At 42.6% G+C, this 25,771-nt stretch overlaps 1 protein-coding gene across 1 annotated transcript in view; it reads left to right on the top strand.

Annotated features, from left to right (window-relative positions):
- The window catches only part of CLMP (CXADR like cell adhesion molecule), a 43,686-nt gene that overhangs the window by 13,331 nt on the left and 4,584 nt on the right, over positions 1-25,771 (top strand). Inside the window, exons 2-6 of the mRNA XM_074849050.1 lie at positions 21,042-21,199; positions 21,895-22,096; positions 22,911-23,078; positions 23,413-23,535; positions 25,180-25,321. Of these exons, the coding sequence (XP_074705151.1) occupies positions 21,042-21,199; positions 21,895-22,096; positions 22,911-23,078; positions 23,413-23,535; positions 25,180-25,321 (793 nt within the window). The remainder of the gene's footprint in view (positions 1-21,041; positions 21,200-21,894; positions 22,097-22,910; positions 23,079-23,412; positions 23,536-25,179; positions 25,322-25,771) is intronic.

The following is a 25,771-nucleotide window of genomic DNA, read 5'->3' as shown; positions in this document are numbered from 1 at the left end:
GGAAGGGAAATTAATTTCCTGTTCCTGCAAGGGAGGAGCTTATTCAGGGAGGAATTGGCACTGCTTTTCCATCTTTGCTGTTGGTTTAAAAGCTTCTTCATTTTTTATGATGATTTTGTATAAGCAGAACAGAGAAAAAAATCCACTAAAAAAGCAAATTTCTGTTTTTCTAAAGCATCTGTGTGGAGTAGGTAGGAACTGAGCTCACTCAATACCCTCTTCTTGAAAAGATGTCTTTTAGCACCCTTTCAGTATGGATCTGCTTGGCAGTATCATCTAATTGCCCTGAATTTAGGAGGTTTGTGACATTCTTGGCTTTTATTGAGTATTAAAGTCTCTTCATCCCTTTATGCCTTAGTGTCCCAGTCCCAGAAATTAGTATCATTTCTGTTGTGAGACTGGGCCATAAATACTTTAGTTCACAGAGGGGAGACACAGTGTGTGGTCTCCTTATTACTAAAAATTGATAATCTTATCAGCAAGTGAAGAGTGTGTGATGGCGTGGCGGCTGTCAAAGGGTTTGTGACTTGATCTCTCTGGATAAGTAGCCAGGTTTAGGCTGGGTCTGAGTTATAGGAGGAAAGGACAGTAGTAGCTATATATTCCTGATCTTCAGGGAACAGCCCTGCTCATTGCTTTAAATCATTCTGGGGTTTTATTTTTCTGTGTCAGCACTGTCAGAGCCTATAATCCTCAACCAAAAGAGGCCATCCTGCCCTACCAAGAGAAGGAGTTAAAGTGAGGAATCCCCTACAGCAAGGATGTGGCAAGCAGACTGACAGTGTAAAAGAAAGGAAAAATATCCTGAGCCAATATGCATAAAATTAGGGACTGATTATGATGCAGAATTAAAAAGAAAACATGAATTCCCCTAGCACAGGGAGCTGGTGGAGCCCCACAATGGGCAGCACTTGCTGCCAACCATGCATTATAACAGTAATGGAGCAGGTAATGATTATGCATGCTTTATAAACACCCACCATCAGTTATGCTCACACTGTGCAGGCAGGGAAGACTTGATGTAGCAGATAAATGTTATTTCTGCAGACATTTTAAATAGCAGTCACTGTTCATATATTCTCTACATCCCCCTCTGATCCAGAAGTAGTACATAATATATGAACGTTCAGAGTAGATGCCAGGGAAAATGTCCTAGGAAGCTGTGAGAGATTAAAGATACTGCACAATTAGACTTGATCAGTCCTGAGCTGTGCTGTGAATGTTGAGACAGGTTGGTGGGCAGAGGAGCTTTGCTAATTATCTGGCTTTCAGGTCTCCTGGAAGACTGAGCAAGACACTTCCCTTGTGCTTCAGGTGGAGAATGGTGACTTACTATAGGAAGTACAGTATGACTAATGCATGGAAAATGGCATATAAAACTTGGTAGTATCTTTATAGGAAGCGGGTCAGAACTGTTTGTAGGGGAAGAGATGGGAAAACAGGAATCTGTGGTTTTGCTTCCAGTAGTCACTCTGTAGTCTGTTGGAATGAAAACTTTTCACTGGTAAGGTTCGGATCTGTTGTTCATTAACTTGTCTCATCTCAACTGTAATCCCAGTAGGTGGTTTCACAAGTCCTTTTGGAGCCTTGGTTTCCCCATCTGTAAAAAGGGAAATGTCTCATTATATAATGTGGCTTATGGTCTTCAGACAAAACAATGTGGAATACTGGTAAATAGTTCGATTATGGTTTTTAATCAGCCTACTGTTTCCAAAGAGCTTATAGCTGCTGTCTGTTTGCATTTGTATTTCATGCCACTGGGATGTAACTGTGCTCTGACAGTCAGCTCTTTCAGCATTTAGGGAAGAAGAGTTTGAAATCTTCGGGAGCCATACAAGTCTTTACTTCAGTTCTTTATAAATTTTGTAGGAAATACTCAGACATACTTCCTAAAAGAGGAAATGCTTGAGTCCTGTCTCCTGTGTTTAGAATAAACAGAATCCAGATAATTTAATCTAAAAGGAAAGTGTTCTTTTGAGGATAAACAGCCTGAATAAAACATTTCTGAGCAAACCCGTCACAATGTCCTGCCCCTTGCACCATCCCCCCAAACAGCAGTTTCTGTCCTGAAGGATGCCAGAAGCAGCTGGCTGATCAAGGGAATTGGCCTCACCACAAACCAGACAGTAAATCTTACTCAAGATACCCTGTGGTGCCTGCTCCAGTCATGCTGGTACCTATAATCATCCCAAGTGATCCCTGAGGATCAACTGGGGCCCTGCAAGTGGGCACATCTTATTTGGCTTATTCTGTGTAAGTGTCAAATAAGACCCATTGCCTGGCAGACAGATACTTTGGGTTTGTTTCTAGATGTTAATGAGGGCCAGATGTGGAGACTTGTGTGGTCTGGGGCCGATGAACTGCTGTTATCTACAGTATGGAGCCATTTGATTTCTTCTTCCTTCTCTACTAGGCAAACATAATAAGCTATTTTCAGTGTTACGAAGCTGTTGCAACTTTTCCATTTGCTGAGCTTGCTGGGCTGAAGAAACGCGTGAGGCAGAGGCTGGAAGGGTAAACTCAGGCTTGTAACAGGGAAATGAGGGGTGTATATCTCCTGTCACTCCAGATAAGAGAACCAAAGAGCAAATAGGCATGTTAATTGTCAGTGCAAGATTCGCACATTAAAACTGTGTCCTGGACAGAGTGCCAGCATCTAATTAAGCATGTGTTACAGAATAAGAGGTACAATAAGGGTTAGGATACCCACTTAGCCTGTTCTCTTGTTTCCACTTATTAATAGGAGCTGGTTTGAGGTAAAGAATACAAGAACAGGATTAAAAAGGGGCTCTTCCCTGGTCAGATTTTTCCTGATACTGATAGTCAGCCAATGGCTAATGCACTCATTTAGCCATACTTCCTGCTGTGGCCCACAGGTTTGTCACAGTTGTTCACACCCTTGATTCAGTTCTGTGAGCTGTCACAATTGCATCAGACTGACAGATGCCTTGGAAACTCTACAATAACCCTAATAAGTATTTCACTTCTCTCACATAGATTCAGCCAGTGAGTCAGACTCCTGCCTGAGAGCAATCGGAAATAAGGAGCTAAGAACTACTGGACCAGATGAGACTAACGGTTTATCTAACTGACTGTTTCTCTCCAAAATGGTCCAGTATCAGATGAAGGTGGAAGAAAACCTCCAACTGACACCATCTGGAATCACATACTTATATGGGAAATTTATTGCTGAATATTAGGCAGTTGGGGAAAATTATGTATTTATATACTTGAAGAAATTAATGTAACGTGATTGAGCCTTCTAAATATCTGATGTCTTCCTGAATAGAAGTTAAGCACTTTGAATCTGTTTTCTAGTAGCTGAGTGCTCCCATTTCTTAACGTGTATTCCTGAGCAAAATGTGTCTTCTGCCTTCTCCAGTCTGTAATTTTGCCACACCAGGTGCTTACCATCATGTCTTGTCACCAAGGGTGAATGGCCACTACTGATGCCAGTTTTGGAAATAGCCATCTCTGCCCTGTGGGACTAGACCTTTCCAGAAGGGAAAGGTGGAAGTCTGTTTAAATGTGGACTGTTTGAGACTGGGAGATGAGTCTGGGCTGTGCTTGCTGTCAGATATACACAAAGCTCTGTCAGAATGTGCTGTTTGGTACCTCTCATGTTTTACCTGCTTACCTTTTATAGTATGTGCTTTTTTGATGAGCACCAGTGTGGCCAGGTGAACACAGACACAAGGATGACATGACAGACACTTTTATCCAGATGAAGAGGCAGAGTGCTGTGATTGATTCTCTGAAAAGAGGGAGAGAACTGAACTCATCAAGTTGTGCAAATTCACGCTCAGTTCTGAATGAGCCCTGGATCCTAACATCAGCTGACAGCTTGGGCTGGTTCATGGTAAACCTCACCCTTTTTGGATGGAATCCAAGATCAGGGCAGCCCCTGCTGTATTTAACAGATAACTCATCTTAGAGGGCCCTCTAATCCTGAACACAAGGGTCTTTAAGAGCTGGTAGCTAGGTGCTGAACCTTGACAAATGAAGGATAGAAGTTAAGATTCAAGGAATTATCAGGGAGTTTAATGTGCCATCGAAGCAGCCTATCTGTGGAGCAAGTAGGGCTATCGCTTGGAAGGAGACACTAATAGAACCACAAGCTGTCAAACTGTGCAAACATCATGGTGATGTTCTGTGGTTTCTGCTGGACTGAAGACTTGGATGATCAAAACTCATCTATTCTGGCTTTGAAAAATCTATTCAGAGATGTTGTGCTTCATTCTTACAACTGTATTGTGAATTGAGACTTAATTTGATGGATGCTATGCACTTAAAATGTCCCATTGAACTGTTACGGGCTTAAAATATGCTTTCTGAAGTAAAACTGCAGTAGTTCCACAGAGCTGCGTAGGGCATTACCATTAAGTGAGGTGGCAAGTGCAAATGTGGGTAGACAAGCATATATCAATAATGAGTGGACCAAGTTGGTTCTTAGGCTCTAAAAAAGGCCATGCAGGTGTCTGATTTACTCTCCAGTTTCTTTGTTTTCTTTAGTTTGTCTGTTTAAATACCTTTTTTCTTACCCATATAAGCTTCATATTAGAACAGTGGCCTGAGTTATCCTCAGTCTTATAATTTATTCTAAAGATACATATGAGGCTTCTTTTGTTGTTGTGAGAAACCCCATGGGGTTTGAGGCTTTGTCAACCTCTCCAGCTATTTAAAAAAATGCTTAACAAACAGAAGTTCACATATCAATTTTTCCTGTTGTTTATACCCACAATTTTTTTTTAGCCTAAATCAAGTCTTTAAAAACAATTGACTTTCTGGATATACAGCAGCTATTTGCACGTTGCGTCAAGAGGAGGGTGCTTTAATTGTTTTCCAAAGTAGCAGGCAACAAGCAAGTACATTGCATATGTGGTTATAGAGTGTGTTCTTTCATTGTCCCTCTTTTTGTGTATGTTCTGTGCTGTTTCTTTTTCCATCTGCCTGCTGCTTCTCAGTCTCTGCCAAAGAGCATGTAAAACGAGAGGAATTTGAATCAAAGTGCAGGCTTTTATATTTGCAACATTTGAATGAGTTTGAAATTGTGAGGAGTGAACGTTCCTGTTGCTTTCCAAAAAATCTTTAGCTGTGCAGTTTTTTCCCCAACCACTTGATAACCTAAGTCCTCTTCTGTGAGTTTCCTCATCAGCCTCAACCTGCCTGTTAGCTCTTTTATACACAAATTTTAAGAGACCCAGCATCATGACTGCCTTTGTTATTCTCTATTCTATGGAGCATCTAAACAAAATATATCCTTGTCGGAGGGCTTAGCCTAATGTAAGTAGTATCAAGCCACATGTCTAACAGACATCTTCAATTAGCCAGATTATGTAGTCAGAAAAACAGGAGTAGAAGCAAAATTTTACAGAAGTAGTAATTTGGCCCTAAACATGAAAGCCTCAGATGCTCTCTTTCTCAACTGCCTCGGCCTTTGAAATAGTCAGATTCACCACATCAAGAGCCTTACAATAGCAGGGAGGCACCAGGCTGCTGCTTGTTTGTCGCTTTTATTTTTGATTGTTTATTTATTTGATCTTAAAAGTTCTTTGGGGGAATCTCTTATCGGCTCTAAAATGTGGTTGCACTAGTAAATAAGAAGCAGTGACATTAAAAGTAATTGACATTAAAATGCTGTGACATTAAAATTAATCATGTTTGATGGATGTTAGAGACTGAATCCGCAAGGCTCCTGGGTTCATGTTTTAGCAAGTTTTGACGTTAATTCTCCCCCTCAATTCCTTCAGCAGTTGCATAACTGCCTTCCCCACCCTGTTGGTCCCAAAACCTTGTACAGGGAGGTTCATGGAGGGAGGGGACACTGGTTTGGAAAGAAGGGGTTTTCTTGGAATTCACAGCTTTAGTAGCTTGGGGTGAAATGGCTGTTTTATTCTCCATCCAGTGAACTAGTGTCAGATTCTCAAAATCAACATCATACCAGTGGCAGTTTCCTAGTCAGCAACAGAAGGTTGAAGATGAAAGGGACCACTGGGATGTTTGCAGCAGAGCTGATGGGGCTTTTCTAGAGCGTTTATTCCCAGTGCTATGGAAGTTCCAGGCAGAAGAAGCCTTGCAAGAAAACCTGGCTCTTGCAGTGTGAATAGGGATTTTTGTTGCCATTTTTAGTACTAATGGGAAAATACTTAGGTTTTGTAACAATTGTGCAAGGGTTAGAAGAAAACACTGTCAGTTGCCAGTTCTGCTCATGTGGCACCAGCATGAAGTGAAAAAGAAACTCAACAGTGTTTTTGTTCAGGACCTGGAGTTTCTCAGGGAGCTGGAGGGGATGTGGTATAACCTGACACCTGTATTTTACAGCCAAGTTGTTGAGCAGCAGCCAGGAGTATGATGAGTGTCAGGAATGGCCGATGGTTGGTCACTATTCCCGTGCTTGCTTTGTGAAATCACAGCAGCCTGCTCCTCTTCCTTCGGGTGGCCAAGCTTACCTAGAGATGTTCCCTCCAGGCAGGGAGTGAGAGGGAGAGATGCAGCATTGCTTGTTTCCAATATAACGTTTTCCAACTTCCTTTTTTAGCCATGTGGAGCTTGAAGGGGCCTCAGAAAAATGAACCGATGTATTGGGCAAGAAGCCAGCTACCTCCTTGCAGCTTGAGCTCTGTGCTGGCTTCACTTTCTGTCCTATTTGGAAACTAGAAGTAATGAGCTGACATGAGCTGATTTTTTTTTTTTTTTCCCCTTTCCCACTGTGGTCTGTATAAGGTGCCAGTCTTTCAAAGCTAGCACAGTGGGCCTATAGCCTGCTTTCAATGGCCTTTTCTTTGCACCAAGTGGTAACGTGTCTGAGATTCAATGTAACTTACCTTTTATAAGAACCAAAAAGACTGTGCCATAAGTTAATTTAGCTGGAATTAAAGCTTGGCCTGTGGGTTAGGGGCACTGAGAACTTCTGCAAGCAGCCAGTCAAGAGGTGGTTCCAGTGTGTGGTTTGATTTGGATGGACTTTGTGAGTTGTAGATCTTAGTCCCAACTCTGCCACTAATTCCTTGTGACTAATTCCATGGACAAATTGAGCTTTCAGTCTCTGCTTTTTCCTTTGCAAACTGAAGACAGGAGCTTCACTATGGGGCTGTGAAAAAAACAGATCTTGGCATGGGAGAGTCATGATTTCGTCCTTTTAATTGTACGATGTGTGCAAGTCACACTGGGGCATCAGTGGGGAAAGGTCATGTTAAGGATGTTTTTGCTTATGCATACAAAACTAATTGACTGCCAGGTAAATAAGTGATAGACTTTCTTGAATATACTATTTCCTTTTCTTTACACTTTTCTATTTCTCTTTGGCGATATCCAAGTCCCTGAGGAGTAATAGGTAGGCTTGAGTGTCCACAATTTCTGGATGTGCAAGGTAAAATACAAACAAGTTACAGTTGAGGTTTTTTGATGGCGGGTTTGCAGAGGTGCTGAAGACCTGCAGCTGTGCCTGCCCTCAGTGAAGGGTATGAGGGTGAACAGCAGCTTGGGGAGGCAGAGAAAGACCTGAGTGCTCTAGTTTAAATAGTGTTTTTTATCAAGGCTTCCTTCTGACTGAAAACGCCTGCTTAAAGCAGGGGGGGAGAAGCTGTGTCAGCTCCTATTAAAGAAAATGGATTTTCCTAGAGAAGCCAAACCAGCAAAAACCCATGAGTACTGCAGAGACTAGCCAAATATTTTGGCGGTTTTGTGGCAATTCTGGCTCAAGAACATTGGGAGTTTTTGAAGGCAAAATTAACCCATTGGAACACTGAATAGCAATAATATAAAAGGTTGCAACTGGCAGGAAGGCATATTTTGTGACTTGGGGAGAGGGTACCTCCCTGTAAACCTGGGTTTATAAGCATTTCCAGGGTTACAATAGGATATGGAGACAAAGGAAGCAAACTGGAGTGTTTGAGCTCCCTGGTTCTTGCTTCAATTCCCCAAATCAGAGCATTGCTGGATAATGTAAGGTACTGTGTAAATATTTGGCACATTTGCTTTGGTCCCTTTTTGTGCCACTTTCTGTGGTCAGTTAATGATTTAGTTATTTTTTTCTGGCACTCTGAAATAAATTTCAGTGTTGCCCAAATAAATATTGGGGAAAACCTGATGTTAAATAGATACGTCTTTACTTGCAGGTTCAGACAATCAAGAAACAATATCAGGTGATGTATCTGATCTGTTACAACAGCTTGTTTTTTCCACTGTGTGGAGAGAAAAATTAAAAACGCTGGTACTGGAGTGAAACTGGAGACAGCTGTGACCTGCTCACAGATACTGTCAGCAGTAAAAAAAAGGTTGAATTCATCAAATAAATTATGTGCTTATTTATCCCCACAGACCACACATGCTAGAAGAGCTGGGGTTTACTGTAAATGTGGCTGACAGATGGCTGCCAGACATTACAATGGACTTAATCATGGAAGAGCCCACCACCCTGGTGTAGCAGCTGTGTACACAGTTTGTGTGTCACGGTGCCTGAAACCAAACTGTGGCGCTTAGGAACTGCTCTGGAGTGGAGGCAGTGGGAGAGGAGCATTGTATGCTTTTTCCTGGGCAGTCTAGAAGTTGCAGTGAAGCAGGAAGGCCAAAGGCTTAGGGAGGGGGATTTGAGTCTCATGGGTCTCTCCTTGACCTGCTGTAAGATTTAAGAGCTTGTCACAGAATAGTATAAATTGGAAGGTATTTCTGGAGGTCTCTGGCTCAAAGCAGGGTCAGCTTACGTCAGGCTGATCAGGATTTCAGCCAGTCCAGTTTTGAATAGCTCCAAGGATGCTGATTCCACAATCTGTGAGCCCATGTTCCAGTGGTTGACTGTTCTCATAGTAAAATTTTTTTCCTAATATCTGACCAGAATTCCCCTTTTTAGAACTTGTCTATTGTCTCTCATCCACTTGTTGTGCACCTCTGAGAAGTCTGCCTCTGATTTCTCTATAATTTTGTTGTTCCCTCTGTAAGCTTTACATGTGCATCCCTGAGGCATGCAGGTTTTCTTACATAAATTGGAAAGGACAGAAGTGAGGCGCAGAAAAGCTGCAGCTTGTCCAGGAGACCTTACTTTTGCATCACGGCTTGAGGTCCTTTCCTAGCTTGAGCTTTCCTACTAGGAAGTCCAGATGAATTTCCTGAGAACTCCCCACCACCAAGTGTCCCAGATCATTCAGCAGAGATTTTTCCCCCATCGCTTCTCCTCAGACCCACTGAGATCCTTGTTTGCTGCACTAGCTTTGGAGTCCTTGTGTCCTGTAGCTTATATCCGTTCCCCTTTGCAGATAAAATACCTGGGGTTCTGTGGGACAAGGTGAATGCGAGCCAGCAATGTGCCCTTGGAGCAAAGAAGGCCAACAGCATCCTGGGCTGTGTTAGGAAGAGTGTAGGCAGCAGGTCAGGGGAGGTGATCCTTCATCTCCACACAGCACTGGCGAGATCATCTGTGAAGAATTGTGCCCAGTTTTGGGCTCCTCAGTGTCAGATAAATATACTGGAATGAGTCCAGCTAAGGGCCACAAAGACGATTAAGGGACTGGAATGCCTGCTTGGAGCAGGACATGGGACCAGATTATCTCATGAGGTCCCTTCCGACCTCCACTCCCTGTGGTTCCAAAGCAGTTCTGATAAAACTGAGATACTGGGAGTTTATGGTAGGTGCTACAAGATACTGTTTGTTTTCCTCAACAGCAGTTTTAAAAGTGGCTCTGAAAGATGATGCACACGCATTCTGATTACAACAAAACCCAAAATACAGTTGTTCACAAGATAGGAATAATGTAGTATAGTCTGTTTTCTATTCTCACAGACTAGTCTTTTATCCAACACTTGATAATACTTCTTCAACATCTGCTTTATGATAAGTCAGGGCTGTTGATAGAAACACTTCTTGATGTTGAGGAAATCCCTACCACAGTAGGGACCTCGGTCTGAATAAGAACACAGGAAAAGTTCAGTGATGCTTTTAAGTTGGCCAGAGCTCTTAGATAAACTGAAAAGGAGGGCGGAAATTCAGAATCCCAGTGGTGGAGCTGGTCATGTGTGCTACCCATTCCTCTTAGGCTTACTTCTGTATACTTCACCTGACCTTTACAGTATGTTTCTTGATAAGATGCCTGACCTTTTCACATCCAATTAGCAGATTTGTTCAACTGTTGCCTGAGTCCCATTTTTACCCTCCTCCCCCCTCCAAACCCCTCTTCCAGTTCAGCATCTTGGAAACATTGTGCTTGCTCACCAGAGCTCGATGATGCACTGTAGCTCTGACAGGGCTTTTTTGCTCTCGGAGCGCTGATACCCAGTGCCTGGTTTTAAAAAGGGCTCTGCCTCTCCAGTCTTACTTGGGGCATCCCTCACTTGAGGAAAGGGACATGTGCCAGAGGAGAACAAATTGCTCTTTTGAGCAAAGGTCACAGGAATATTTGGCAGCCGTGATGCTTGCATGGTCTCACTCAGGGTTTCCCCTAGCAATGGCCCTAGGCCTTTGCAGATTTAGTTGCTTTGCAGAGCCCTTGGTATTTGCAAACATACAAAATATATGTAACGTGCATTTGAGCTGCTGGCATTGGAGCCCTAAGGTGAGCAGAGAAGATCTGCTTCCCTACAATCTCATTCCTATTGCAGAGGCAGTTTGTTTGATGTGACCATTAGAAATTAAGTAGTTCAGTGTGGTTCAGCTCTGATAGATTGTGAGCTGTTTAACTCTGGAATAGTATCCCCCCCTGTAGTCCCCCCAACAGTTTGCTGGTTTTATTTAGCTCAAGTAATACCAAAGCTTTTTTTTTTTTTTTTGTCTTTCCACCTGCATGTTTGAAAGCCAGTTAAAATTGGATTTGAAAAGTCAGTACTTTGAGCATGTTTCTATTTCTGAGGGAAGTGAAATGGATCTGCTTTCTGTTTTAGTCCTTATGCCTTTTCCAAGCATCTTATGTGGTAACTTAACTCGTGCTTTGAACTTTTAAAGTAAAACTAGGGTTTTGGTAAATCTACACTAAGATTAAAATAGAAACAACACAGGTTTATAAGTAAATAAGTAGACAGTTGAAAACCAATAAACAGTATGCTTTTTCACATTCTTAAATGTTCCAAAACTTTCACAGAAGAAAAAAAAAACTGTGTAATTCTTAATTTTCTTATGTTGTTTCTTAGGTTGCAGCATTGTTGCTGCACTTAATCAACTCGATTAATATAACTTCATTGTATAGTCATGTCCTTTTTAGGATTGTAGGCTGTTGTCAAGTGGAATGGATCCAGAAGTTGGGAGTTTGGCCCTCAGCTCACTGCAGTCTTGTGGGTAGTGGAATCTTCCTCCAACTCCACTGTCTCTGGCTATTGTCAGTGCACGAGAATGCCTTAGGTTCAGCTGTGCTCCTGACAGGCACTGAAAAAAAAATACATATGTGCAGGAATCTATCATACTTTGTATTTTGTGTTAAATAATGTTTCCTTATTTCCTGTGTCTGACTTTTCAGTCCTTTTCGTAACTTCAGACCCACTTGCAGCAGCTGTGCAGTGTTGCTGTCAGTTGAAATAGCTGTTGTGCTCCTCTTTGGAAAGCTGTCCCTCTGAAGGGAGAACACTTTCCAAATTATGCTTGTCTCTCTTAAAGTCAGTGCAAGTTCTCAGGAGTATAGTATTCACTCTAGTCTCTGATTTGTAAATGTACTGGGAAGAAGCTCGGCATCATTTTGAGCGCAGGGCCTCGCCAAATGCAGGACTAGACTTTCTTCAATACAGTGCAAACGAATATTCAGTGTGTAGAGACTTAGTGAGTTGTCTGCTTGATGCCAGCTTCCTAAAATGCAGTTGGTGGGTGTTTCTTCGAGCATTTACAGTGGGGTTTGCATTCCTTGGTAATCCCCGCTTGCTCAATTCATAGCTCTGATTCAGAAAGTGGGATTTACAGAGCTCCGCCTCTGCTTGTCTGAGACCTTAGTGTACATGTCCAGATGCCATAACTCCTGGTAACAGTGGAAAAAAATGAGAGAAACGATGTATCTGTTCTCAGAGTCTGCTTGCAGCTGGTATGCTGTTGTGCCAAACTCTGGGAAAGATGCAGGGAGAGAGTGGAATCCTAGTGATAATTAAGAACCTGATCCTCCTTTTTTCTTCCTTCTGGTTCATACTGAAGATAGTGCAAGGATGAGGATTAAGAAAATGAGGTTTCTTTAATTTTCAAACCTCTGATGGATTCAGAAAATACAACATAATTGATCCTAACTCCTGTAGCAGTGGTGAGAAACAGCGGCTGCAGACAGCTGGGTAGACAGTATCTGCAACGTAACCCTTATAGAGCAAAGCTGCTGTTGTTCCTGGTCCTGTGCTCAGACCAGAAGACTGAACCTTGTATTCACCCCAAAAGTATTGCAGAGTTCAATGTATCTGTTTCCCAAGACTTATGGGGGGTGATGGGGAGGAGCTGCCGCTGCTGCTGTTCATTTTCTGCCCTAGGGTAGGCTGTAGCTGAGGATTTGAGATTGAGTGAATGTGAGAATATGAGAAGTGACAGAGTGCTAATACATTAGGCGTTCATTTTGTATCATATTAGTAGTGCTTGTAGTGGATAAGTGAGATGTTATACCATGTTATGTGCAATTTTGAGTACGCAGCTGAACATCTCACTGAGGTGACGTGGATGTGCTGAACAGGGACTGAAGCCTGTACCTTAAAACCACATCAAACTTTGTTGAAAATCTCCGTGAGAGGAAGATGCAGAAAGGCATAAAGTTTACTTGTGAATACTTTCTGGGTTTCTCGGTACCTTTTTTGGCAAGCTTAAACCAACCTGAATTTCTGTGACAAAAAGCTGCAGAAAAGCACAGTCAGTTCAGTGCTTTCTGGTTAACATCTTACACTTTGATGCTAAGGGGAAAAAGGAGCCGGACTCCTCAGTACAAGAATGGTTTTATTGGGAATCTTTATCAACCTCACAAGTCTCTTCCTCTCCTCGATTTTCAGAGCTACCTCAGCTGATGCAACCTACTCCTTGGATTTTGCAATTGGTGAAGAAACATCTGATGGACAAATACTATTTTGAAAACAGTTTTGTTGCTGTCTCTTTTGGTTTGTATTCTGGATTCTGCTTGGTGTCTGCCTTGGGCAGATAACTTCATTTCTGTGTGCCTTCATTTTTATGTCTGTGAACTGACAGCAACAATAGGCTCACTGGAAGACTGAGGCCTAAGTATACTTCTCAGATCGAAGACACTCTAGAAATGATTACCAAAACCATCTTTCTTGTTATACTTTCAAGCTTCAATTGAAACCAGACCAAAGGAGTGAAATTTCTGATGTTTAGGGGTGGAATGTCTTGTTCTCTTCTTTTGTAAGGTACATGAAGCAGCCCAGAGATGCTTGCAGAGAAAGGGAACATCAGTCAGCCAAAGGTGCTTCAGCCCCCAAAGAATCTGTGCTATGTGCTGACAAACACCCTGGTCAGATCTAGTCCACACAGCTTGAAATCGCGAGCTGCATTACTGAAAGGCTTAGTGGAGCTGTGTTACTGTAAACAGGAGACACCTGGACCGTTTTACTGATAAAATTGCTTAGACTAAAGGCTAAGGGACTCACACATTCCTCTGTGCAAACATTCTGTGAACCATTAAATAGGAAGATGCAGTTCTGATGCCTTGTTTTCTGTTCTCTGGTCTCCAGGGATGTAAACCCAGAATCTCCTGCTTGCACTTGATTTTAAAATGCAATGAGGAAAAGGACAGCCACAGGACATACGTAGCTGCTGGCTGCCTGTGAAGATCCTCAGCTAATGGAAAACTTCCATATTTTTCTAATATTCCAAAGTCTCTCCAGGCTTTGGAATTGAATTTGTGTGGGTTGTTGATGAAGGCAAACTCCCTGTTGGCATTTTCAGGGACAGAATTTTACCTCTTGATTCTAGGAATGTATAGGTAAGGTCCTTGGATTGTGTGTGGCCACTGGGTACTGCAGGATTGGTCTTTCATCTGCCTTTAATCTACCAGGGAAACCCTGAGTTTCCCCCAGGGAATTCTGCATCCTTGCTGCTGGGGCCATTTGTGAGCCCCAGACCTGCCCTGGGCGAACCATCTGGTTCATGCTTAGGGGCAGTGTGAACACACGGTGGGTTTAGACACTCCATGGGCACTGCCACTGCACAGCTATCCCACAGATCACTTCCCTGCCTCCTCCGAGACTGCCCAGGGAAGGATTGGTGGCCAACTTCTGCCCATGCTTCTGCAGCTGGTGGTATTTCTGTTGGTAGGAGCCTGTGTATCACCAGCCAGATTCTAGCCCCCTCCTGCACTCTTGCTTAGTTGTTGCAAATCTCTAAAAATCAGAGGCTTGGCTTTACGAAATGTCGCTTCTTCTCTTCTCCGTGGCCCTTCCTAGCTCCTCGGCGGTTTCAATTCCAAAGGCTTCACGTCACCACTTGGAAATTCAGCAACACGCAGGACTCTTCCCCTTTGCTTTCTGTTTTAACAGCCTCCTCAAACCTCAGCCCCAAGCACATGTGGTTCCAATTACAGAGAACCTCTGCAATGCTATGTGGATATGGATGGGGATAGGCTGACCTCTTTATTTTAACACAGCTAGCCTGTTCCTGCGGGAGCTGACTGTTAGCTCACATTTTTCTTACTTGAGATGCTTTTGCTTCACAACCAAATTCCTGAAATCAAAGGGAGGCGGAGGGGAGCAGGCTGCAGGCAGCACGCACTGGGGGCCAGGTCTTGGTCACTTGGAGCGCTCAAGCTCTCGGGAGAAGGCAACCTTTGGCCTTTACGTCTCTGCCAGCCAAGGAATACAGAAAGCAGATGTCCCAGAGCACAGCCTTGGCTGAGTTAATTATCCTTAGGAGACTTCGGCCGCCCCCAGCTTCTCTTCCCTTGTGCAAAGAATGCAAAATAGCTGTCTGTAAGAAGACACCATTTTATATTTATTTTGGCCTAAAATGCTGTCAGGGTAACTAACTGTTAGGGCTGGTGTGGTCTGAGGGTGAGCAGGGGGTGTCGACCTTGTGGGTTCTCTCTTACAGCTCTGGAACAAACCAACATAGCTCTGCCCTGTCTTGGTTTATCCACAGCAGAAACTGGGGAAAAGAGTCAAAGGGGAGATAAAAGCCTTAATGTGCATGTGTCTGTCACCATTACTGAACAGTAACAGCAGGGGGGGAAATGTTTGGTTTCTCAATAGAGAGCTTAATTTTAAGGCCTACTGAGCCTGAAATGCCCAGCTGTAGGACTAATGTCTGGAGTGTGGAGTGCTTCGCTGATTTGAGCTTCCAAGTCACTTGAGCATCTCTGAAAGTTTTACTCAGGTTGTAATTCATAGGCCATAAAAATAGTTGTCAGCCTCCTATTTAAGCATGTAAAAATCTAAATTTGCTTATTGCAAAATGCTCAGATTTTGCTCATTACCACAGGACAGAGAGCAGGCTTTTGCTTTTCCGTAAAGAAGCTTAGTAAATAATTTCCTACAAGACTGTAACAAGATCAAACTCTAACAGATGTGAAATGTCTTAAATTCCTGGCATGAAGGAGCGGTTCAGAGTTGCAATATGGCAAGGCTGTCCTGGGCTTTTTGTTTTTTAACTCTCAAACATATTATTCTTGTATATAACTAATTTAGGCACACTCTGTTTTCAAATACTTTCTGGGGTGGGATAAATGTTTTTAGCAGAAGAATGAGTCAAATATGCAGGAGGAACACTACAAGAATGAAAAATTCAGTGGATATTTATTCTCTTTGGGCTAATTTAAACTGTTTAAGTTGAAAGTGTTTGCTAATTTGGATCATTTTGACTAAAATGAAGTACTTAGACAAGCAGTTCAGCCTGCAGGTCTAGCTGAGACCAGCTATAGCATGGGACTGGCAGATACACTGAGGTGCTTTTTTTTTTCCAACAGCCTACCTGGATTTTGAGAAGAGTGTGTGTTATTCAGGACTATAGGACCAAAACTTCTTTCTCGGAAGAGATAGTGGATATTTTCAGATAGTGGAATCACACAGATGTGAAAATAATTTTGAAGAGTATCCCAAGAAGGACTCAAAATCAGACCACAAAATTATTGGTTACACTTGACAACTTGTCTGTAGGGGACTGTTCTTCTTTCAGAGAGGATGTGATATGCCTTGACAACAGTGGCCATTCACTGTTCCTGTCACACTTTCATCCACGAAGCATTTTGATATTAATGAACAAAAGCAGATAGAGCACCTATCACATGTGAAATGGAAATTGTCCAGACAGTGCTGTAACGTGTGTGTGTGTAGATACCACTGGAATTCCTCCTTTTGCTGTTGTATTGAAGAAAGCTTTCTCAGCAGCAGATCTGAGTCGCTTCCCTCTGTCTGGTGGTAGTACAGGATGTTTCGACTTGCAGGAAAATTACAGGTTTCTACTCCTCCCTGGACATCAGTGTCTTGGACTAGTCTGTTGCAAATACCACCTTTGATAAAAGGGGAAAATAAATTATAAAAAGTGTAGCTGAAGAATAAACTTCACAGATGTTCCGGGAGCAACTGGAATCTTTCAAGACCCGCTTTTGGATATTCTCATCTTAAATGAACTTGGTGTAGGTATGGTTTGGGCCAAGTTTACAGAGCATTATGGATTTCTTGTATGTCAATTCCCTGAAGCTTTTCTAGGCTGTTCCTCCTGATTCCAGCAGTTAAGTGATCTAGCACAACTTATGACTTTTTAAAAAGTATAATCTATATTTAGCATTGCTCCCTAATTCAAACCTTCTTCTGAACCTAATGAAAGATTTAAATCTGGAAGCTCTTTAGCTTTTAGCACATGAATTTGCCTACAAATAAATATGTCAGCAAAACATTTATTTTTACTTTGATTCTGCTTGTATGTTTATGTATATTTGATGTTATTGGTATATATGTGCATTTGTGTATACACATACCCTTGCTATTGAATGGCTGTGAAAATAAACTGAGCTTCATCATAGCATGTATATGAAAGCCTGAGTGATCATGTTGAAGGTTCAGACATGAAAACGCTGCTTTGGATGGTCAGAATTCATGATGCAGCCAAATATACAGTCCCGATTTGCTCAGCACTTGCTGCATTGCACAGAAGATGGTTCCTTCCCTCTACATCCATTTCAGAGGGCTGACTTCTCTGAAATTCAGACCCTCTTGCAATATACATTCGAAATCAGTAGTCCTTCAAAAATGTTGAAATGAGTGCTGTGAAATACCTTAAGACTGACATCTTTGCATGAGAAAGATGCAGGATATTGTCCATTTTTTTTTTCTTTAAAATCTGCTATGCATGCAAGGCAGAGTGGTCTGGTACCGAGAGGGCTAAAACTCCCTTTGTGTGCCCTGGCCCAATCTGTGCCCTTCCCTTAGTAAATCTGTGCTTGTGCTCTTTCGGTACTGTCTGTTTAGGTGTGTGCTAGCTTTGGTATTTTTTAAAATATTTGTTGCTCTGTATTTCTTGGATATTAAAAACATCAGTGAGGGATGAAAGACAATCTTTCTCCTTTGTCTGCAGGGTGTTGAGTGAGCTATTGTCTTCTGAACAATAGAGCAGACATTTAAACATGACAATGGTCTCCTCCCCCCCAAATACAGAACATTGCATTGCCCGGGGTGTGTCAGCAAGCCTGGTACTGCACCCAAGGCTTTTTTTTCAGGCCCACGGCCAATGTTTTCAAAATGCTTTAGGGTTCTTGCTCCGCAGGAAAAACAAACCAACCTCCCTCTGAAGTCATGGGACATGGGCTGAGTAAGGCCTGAGTAAGGCTGAAAGACGCAATTCCCGAATTGCTCCTTGCAGCATAAAGAGCTCACACAGGATGTGGAAGGGGAAGAGGGTTTTTTTGGGGTAAGAACTGTGGAGCCTGCATATATGTGGCATTACTGAGCGAGACACTTGGATCCGACTTCTGGGAAAATCATCTATTGTCTTACTCTATTGTCTGCTGGAGCCAGCCCTTAAGGCTTTATTCTGAGTAGACTCTGCCCTCCTGTGGCTGGAAGCTTTTCAAGGGGGAAAGGTATGGAGCCAGTTGTGTGCCCATCCAGCACAGCAAAAGGGCTGGCCAGGAGCCAGCTGCTTTTGCAGTATAGCCCCTATGTGTCCTGGCCGGTCGGTATATGGAGGTGTTCGCTGTTATAAGGGGTTGGCCATAAGCAGCCACTGTCCTTTAGTACTCATTTAAATGAAACTTAAACTGAGAGGCGGCAGGGGGGAATAAATGGGAAAAGCACTATCAGCAAAATCTCATTTCTTTGTCTTGTTCTTGCTAAGTCTCATCTACACAAATACAAGAGAACTTCAGAGGGTGTTTATTCTTTGTTGAATAATAAACCACCTAAAATAATCTAGAAGGGATTTGGATATGTTTTCTAGTTCCTTTTTCTTTCTAAGGCATATATTGTAAATTCCAGCACATATCTGAAGGTAAATCTCCATGTCATCACTGCTTGCTACAGTGAGACCCTACCCAAACTATTGAGGGGCATGAGGATTGTTCACCTTGAGCTCTCTTCTGATTTTTTGTGGGTAATTTTCATAACTGGCACCCTATGTTGGGTACTTTTATGAAGCTGTGTTTTGAGCTTCCTTTTGACTTTGTACGGGCATAGGTGACTGGAAAGAAAATAAAGTGAGGGTCTTGTCTAGAACACCTGCAAGGCTTACAGACTTCCTTCTGAGTTTGTGGGCATTATTAAAGAACTAATAAGGATTAAAGGGACAGGTTTGGGGGTTTTTTTGTAAGACAGATATGTCATGGAAAAGTATGCAATGTGTGTGACAATATGGTTATCAGTTCAGTGGTGAATCAGCTCCAAGTTATCTCTGTTTGCATATGCCTTTAAAAAAACAAAGGGTGCTTTAGAAATCTGCAGTCACTATCTTGTTGGGTATCTCCCTGATCCATTTAGAAGATCAGTTTATAGGCACAGGGCTCTTTCTCAAACATCCACAGCGTGTTTGCTGGCGGCAACAAGAGCCAAAGGTGTGAGCTCTCATAAGAAAAGTCTGTCCAAGCCAGAGAGGAATGAAAATGATGCTTGTTGTACTCCCTCAAAAGGTGATTTACAGTCCTGATCAAGGCTTTTAATGTAAAACTACATTTAAAAATGTATAATACCCTGTGAGTTGCACACAAAGCCTCAGTGCTCTGCTGGCACAGGACTTAGAAAATGTTGCAAATGTTATGTGAACGTTCACTGTTGTGGTGCTTCAATTAAACTTATTGACCAGTCATCTAGCGAGCAGCAGCGTGTTAATGAAGGCAGCCCGCAGCAATGTGGACTGTAGGAGAAAGCAGGCGTTCGTCTTAGGCAGAATGTATAATTGTATTTGGCAGATGGAGCTTTGAGACTTGAGAATCCAGTGATAAACTGGATTAATTTTCCCTTTAAAGAAAGCAGCTAATGTGGTTGAAAAGGAGCTTTCACTCTCATCGATTCACGCAGTGATTCACGTAGGGGAGAAGAGCTTAATCCTTTGCAAGACTCCACCTGTCTTAAATTTCTAGGTGTTTTATATGCGCGCCTGCACACAGTAGATGATACCTTTTGTGGATGTCCTTGGCAACTATTGATTAAACACCAGAAGCTCAGGAGCTGAGGGATGATCATGCTAACAACTCGGAGACAGATCTCAGGATGGGAGCAGGAACAGAATGAATTTTCTAAAGCTGGAGTTGGTTCTGAAGAAATGGAAAAGCTGTGGAAGTGTCATGTTGGATGTAATTTTTCCTGTTTTGTTTTGTTTTCACTTAAAGGTTAAAGGGAAAGTTAAAGATCCACTGTTTAAATACAAGTGTAAGAATGAATTCAGCTATGTAACTAGAGCTTCTTACGTTCTTGCCAGTAATCTTGCTATGTAGTCACAGGATTGTGTGGTCAGTCACATACGTAACTTCCTGGTGCTGCCAACTCTCCCAGTTTTCATCAGTCTCACAATAATTGGTCCAAGAAGCAAGATATTTCATCTCACTTCATTTCACAGGGAAAAAAAATAAATGCTTTTAGGCTTTCTTCTTGCACAGCAAAACTGAAGACCAACCCAACTGCACTCAGAAGATTCATACACAAAAGGCAGGTGGCATTTGCGCCCCAGAAATCCCCGCAGAAACTTGGTTGGAAAATTTTTATTTTGGTGTCATAGCAGACCCGGGGGGTTCCTGACCTAAATGCCCGTAGTCATCCATACCTCTGATCTTTTGGGTCAGTTTTAATTGAGTTTGAATTTACCACGGTGATTCCCACGAGGTATTGAAAGTTGGAGGTGGGCAAAGCCAACCCCGATTTTGTTCAGTTTTAGCAGGGATGCAGTATGGAAGTCAGAAAGAAAGTGCGAGTTTCACAGTGATTAACGCAGTGCTGGTTGAACATGATGGTTTTCTGCGGTGCACCGTCTCCTGGTCCAGGTTTTGGGGATTTAACGCGCGTTTTGGGTTTTACTGGCTAACATTTAAAAGGCTTTGCTTCCCTCTAGTGGGTCAGCTTGGCAATTACTTCCGCCTTTTTTAAAAAAAAAAAAATCCTGACAAACCTTTTTTGACAACTTATGATTTTTTTTGACGTTGCTATTCAAAGACACTTCAGTAGCCTACTTGTACTGTGCCTTTCTTAAGGTTAACCCTCTTGTTCCCAGGCTGGGCTCTTATTTCCAGTGCTGAAATGCACGTAACAAACATCACCCAGTGTTAGGGAAGAGACTCCAAGCCTTGTCAGACTGACCTAGGAATGAAACGATGGGCTTTGCAGGTCTTCTGGGTGGAAATACTGCTTATGAATTAAGGTAATAAAAGGTGAAGGCAAAACTGAGGAGATTATCTGAAATTTTGAATGCATAGAGGATGTGGGTGCAACTTCAGTATTGACAGCTCTGGAGTGTGAAGCCATCTGTTCTTCATGCTTAAATATTAGTGTGAAACTGCCTATGTATGTATAGATGTCCCTGGTAATCAGCTGCAACGTGTCCAGGAAGCCAAGCTGTTGGGTTTTCTTCAATGCTATGAAGCAAATGAGGAAGAATCCAGGGAAACCTCAGCTATTAACATTTCTCAGTGCAGAGATGCATCCTTAATCCTGGCCTCTGACCACCGGTGTCTGTCTTTCAGCTTCCTGCTCTGTTTGGCTGTCCAGGGCTCAGACTGAGTTTAAGAGAGTGGCTGAAGAAAACGTGACTTTGCCCTGTCACCACCGCCTGGGCCTCCTGGAGCAAGGGAGCCTGGATATTGAGTGGCTGCTGCACATTTCAGAAACAGTACAAAAAGCGGTAGGTTCAGCCACAATTAGCATCTGCTGAGAAAATAGTCATTTTTATGTTGACATCAGCAGCAGCCATTGATTTAGAGAGACTTCTGTGATCTTTGCAAGCTATTCTGATTAAATAAGCTGTGTTTAGAAAACACAGATAATTTATTTAGAACAATTTATAATGTATAACAGTTATTTGATATTCACGCGTACTGTATTGGAACAGGTTGTGTTACAGTCGAGTTTTCTTTAGACTAACACTGTTATGTAATCAGTCATCATTGGATAAGCTTCAGAATTGCCCTTCACGTTTTCAGAAATGACCTTGGATTGTGTAGGCCCACTTTTTGAAACCTTAGTTTTAGGAAAAAATATAGTAGTTTAATACTTAACAAAAATTGGGTCTGCAAGAACTTAAATTAGTTAGCCAAAATTAAAATGGTTTTATATATTGTGGCATAAGCAGATGTCTATTTTGACACTAGTGTAAATACTCCTATATAAATCTCTAGCATAAATACAGTTTATGAATCAGTCTCAGATTTGAAATTCAGGTTTAATTTTCCACCCTGCCACAGGTTTTCTCTGTGACCCTTGGCAAGTCACTTAACCATGCAGAACCTTAGCCTGCAGTTCCTGGAAATGCTTTGATTTGTTGTTCTGTGTGAAAGTAAAATTACAACTAGCTGCTCAGTGCCTGTCTCTGCTCCTCAGGTGATCACTTACTCGGGAGGCCGTGTTTATGATGACCTGAATGAGGAACAGAAAGGGCGCGTTTCCTTCACATCCAACTTCCTTGCTGGAGATGCATCCTTACAAATCATATCCCTGCAGTCCAGCGATGCGGGGAAGTACATATGTAAGGTTAAAAACGCTGGGCAGTATGAATGGGCTCGCATCACCCTGAAGGTTGTAGGTAAGGTCATTTTATTGTTCTTCTAAAGAAAAAAAATCGCTAGACCCATTTCCTGGAGAGAGATTTATTTCAGCAGGGTATAAATACAAAGACATTTCACGATCAGGTTTCACTGTTCAACTCCGTATCTGCCTTTGCATTTTTTGGCAAAGGACAGGACACAGGAAGAACCTAAAGAACTGGTTTGAGGTAAGTATAATCACCTGCAAACCTATGAACTGTTCTTGCCAAATTATTGCTATGATCTCATCACACAAACTAGGCTGATATTCTAGCTTAGCTGGCGATCACCCTGTCCAGATCTTCTGCTGAGGAATCTGGGTTCATGCCCCAGGACCCCAAACTGACCCAAGTCAGCAGAGGTGACAAATAAGCTGCCAGGGTTAGCATTTCTCTCCCGATTTCAGTTCATTGGTTGGCTTTTTCACACATTCTGTCATCCCACAGAAGAGGTGCTGTGGGGAGAAGGAACAGAGAAGTAGGGGGAGGGAAAGGCTGTTCTCTGAATAGTACCTAGAAGAGGAACACGGTGATACAGCTCCACTGATGCGAGTATCCATGAGGCAGACAGCCCCAGAGTATTATAATGTGTCATTTCTATGTCTGAGCCAGCCAGCTCCCCTTTTTAGGCTATGAAGTTGCACACAGTTGCAGCAAAAGTCCCCTGACAAACATCACTGGTGTAATTCTTTAATGTGCTCCAGAGAAGGCAGCTCTTGGGAGCTGCTTAAATTACGTACTTTGCCAAAGAAAGGGTTTCCACCGAGAAAAAGAGTCTGCTGCGTTTGCATGATCTGTCTTCTGTTTCTTCTAGAAAAACCTTCCAAGCCCAAATGCTGGCTAGAAGGGGAGCTATTGGAAGGAAAAGAGCTGTCCTTGCAGTGCCGTTCTGCTGCTGGCACTGCACCCATCTCCTACCGATGGCAGCGCATAAATGAGGAAGACGAGAGAGCTGAGCATCTCCCGCCTACATCAAGAGTCAGTAAGTCAGGTCATTTCCTCTTAAAGCTCTCGGTACAGTCAAAACGATGTACATGTACAGTCACGTGCCTGCTTTTTAAACGGGGATCACTTGGTGGCAGCGAGAGCCATGATATAACAGTGCTACTGCAGCTGGACGCTGTGGTGTGCTCCACCCTGAGCCAGAAAGTGCACGAGGAGTTTTAATGTTTTGCTGAAGATCGGCAAATGAGGCATCACTGATTGTTCTTGAACTGATTTGATCTGGATGTTCAATTTGGGCTTCTGCATCCTATCCACTGTTAAGGTTTCTTAGTCGTTTTTGATTAATCCCACTGTTGTTTTTCCTGTTTCAGACATTTCTAATCCCGGACAAGTCCTGCTGAAGAATCTTACGCAGATGAGCACAGGGTTATACCAATGCATTGCCACCAACGAGGCAGGACAAGAAAGCTGTGTTGTTCAGGTGACAGTGCAGCGTAAGTATGGGCACATAACTAGTACTCGCACCACCAAAGCAGTGCTGCTTCACAGCTGTCCTGCCTCGGGCTGGTAAACTCTGTGCCACACCTTTGCCCTTTCAGACTTGAATCACATGAAGTGGTTCTTATTTATTGCACTTACGGTTTGCACAGCAGTCCTCTGTATAACCTAAAGGGGTAAATACATCATTTGGGCTCAGATGTTTTGGTCTGTTAGAAATTTCGATTTTGAGAATGCCTAGTGAAATATGAGGGAAAACACGGTGAGTTAGAGGTTCCAGAGGCCCTAGCTTTTGAGGTACTTCTGGCTGTGGAGTGACTGTATAAGATTACTCTGAGTGACTGCATACGATTACTCTCAATTATAAAATCTCCATGTGGATATTCCATTATTCCAATTCCAGGTTATGTATCTGTCACACTTGGGACAGTAAACTATCTATAGGCAGCTGGAAAGGCTGACTTTGACATGAAGTAATGTGCAGGATAAAAAGCAACTTTTGACATAGTTTGGTTTTAATCTAGATTTAATAAATTCTGTCCTGAACACCAGAGATTAAAATCCCCAGGGATTAACCCCATCAAGGGTGTGTGCATGCCTGGGTCCCCCTGTCCTATGCATATGCATGCCAGGCAAAGGGTGGAGTTTAGCACCAGCATTGAGGACAAACCCAAACAATATGGTTTAGCAGGTGTTTATGGGCAGCTCTCAGGGGAGATCAGCAGGAGCTGAAACTGCTGAGATAAAAGACTGCTAATAGAGAAGTCTCTTCTTGGAGATTCCATAGCTTTGGAATTTTTCTGCCCAGCCAGGCCTGAAATAACTGGAATATGGTTGTATAATAAGTAAAACCTATTTGCCTCAGGCATCTGAAGGAAAAGCATCCAGGCAGCTTGTACACCAATTGAACTGAACGGGTTCAAAACCTCGCTTTGATTTGCTAAACCCTCTGTAGGGATGAGCCTTAAGGAAACAACCTTCACCCAAACCCAACCTAACCACTCTTACCAGAAGAAGTTGTCATAACATATCAACTAGGGGCCCATATACGCTAGGAAGCATTCTCTCATTAACTTCGTTATTTTGGGTGAAAAATGCCTTGTACCTGCCCAGTATGGTCTCCCTTTCCTCCTTCCTCTCTACCCCCCTTAGGTCACTTTTTTCCCCAGCTGAATAATCCATTCTGCAAGTGGATTGTAAGCATTTCAGGGTGAGTTGAAGGGGAAAGAAAATCCTCATGGGAAAACATTTGTAGTTCAAACTCTTCTGCCTGTAGGAAGCTGCTTGGTGCTTTGTTTCACATGTGGGTTTTCCTGTCTGTCTCTGTACTTTCTGTGGTTCTGTGCTCTTATGAGAGGATTTTTCCTCCTCATTTCAATTCTGACCCACAGCTGAAGGCATAGCACTTGTGATCCCACCCTTCCAGAGGTGAATACTCTCCTCACTGTTAGCTCAGGTTTAGAAACAATGCCTGAAGATAAACTGGTTCAACGTCTGTGTGGAGACACGCCTGAATAAGTAGACTAATACATTCTGTTCTTTTTTATACCCAGTGCTATAAATTGTAGTATGGACTAGAATCTGACCATTTGACCCTAGTGAGAGCTTACCGACTAGCACGTTTGTTTTCTGGACAATAGATGCACAAAATATCGGCATGATTGCTGGAGCGGTTTGTGGCGTGGTGCTGGGGCTTTCCCTCCTTTTCCTGGTGGTGAGGCTGACAATAAGGAGGAAAGAAAAAAAGAGATATGAGGAAGAGGAGGCACCAAATGAAATCAGGTAACACCTTTTATTTAATCCCCCACTTTCCACCCTCCCTTCTTGCAGTTTCACACATCTTTTCACTACAGTTTTAAGTAATCTGAGTGTTTTAAAAGGTTGTTCTAAAAAGCTTTTAAAGTCTCCCTGAAGTATCAGTGACAAATTTCTCGACTGTGAGAATCTTTGTGAAGACTTCCCAGAAAATTAGATAGATGAAAATGTCTCTTCCCGCCCCCCGCCCCCGGGACAAATTAGCATAAAAGTCAACAAAATATTCTTTCTCACACTTGCAATTTCAGCATTTTAAAGCATTTGCATAATCCTCGCCAGTACTAAATTCAATCCACTTGTCCCTTGAGGTTCTGAGAGGTTGGTTTTGTGGGTTTTTTTCCTTTTCAGTTGCAATTTCTGTTGGGAATGCTACAAGGCAGGCAGGTTCTCACAGTCTTTCTTGAGTCTTTTGAACAA

The sequence above is a fragment of the Strix aluco genome, chromosome 23 (genome assembly GCF_031877795.1).
Source record: "Strix aluco isolate bStrAlu1 chromosome 23, bStrAlu1.hap1, whole genome shotgun sequence".
Lineage (NCBI taxonomy): Eukaryota > Metazoa > Chordata > Aves > Strigiformes > Strigidae > Strix > Strix aluco.
The sequence above is the reverse complement of the archived record's forward strand: the minus strand, read 5'-3'. Positions and strand labels throughout refer to the sequence as shown.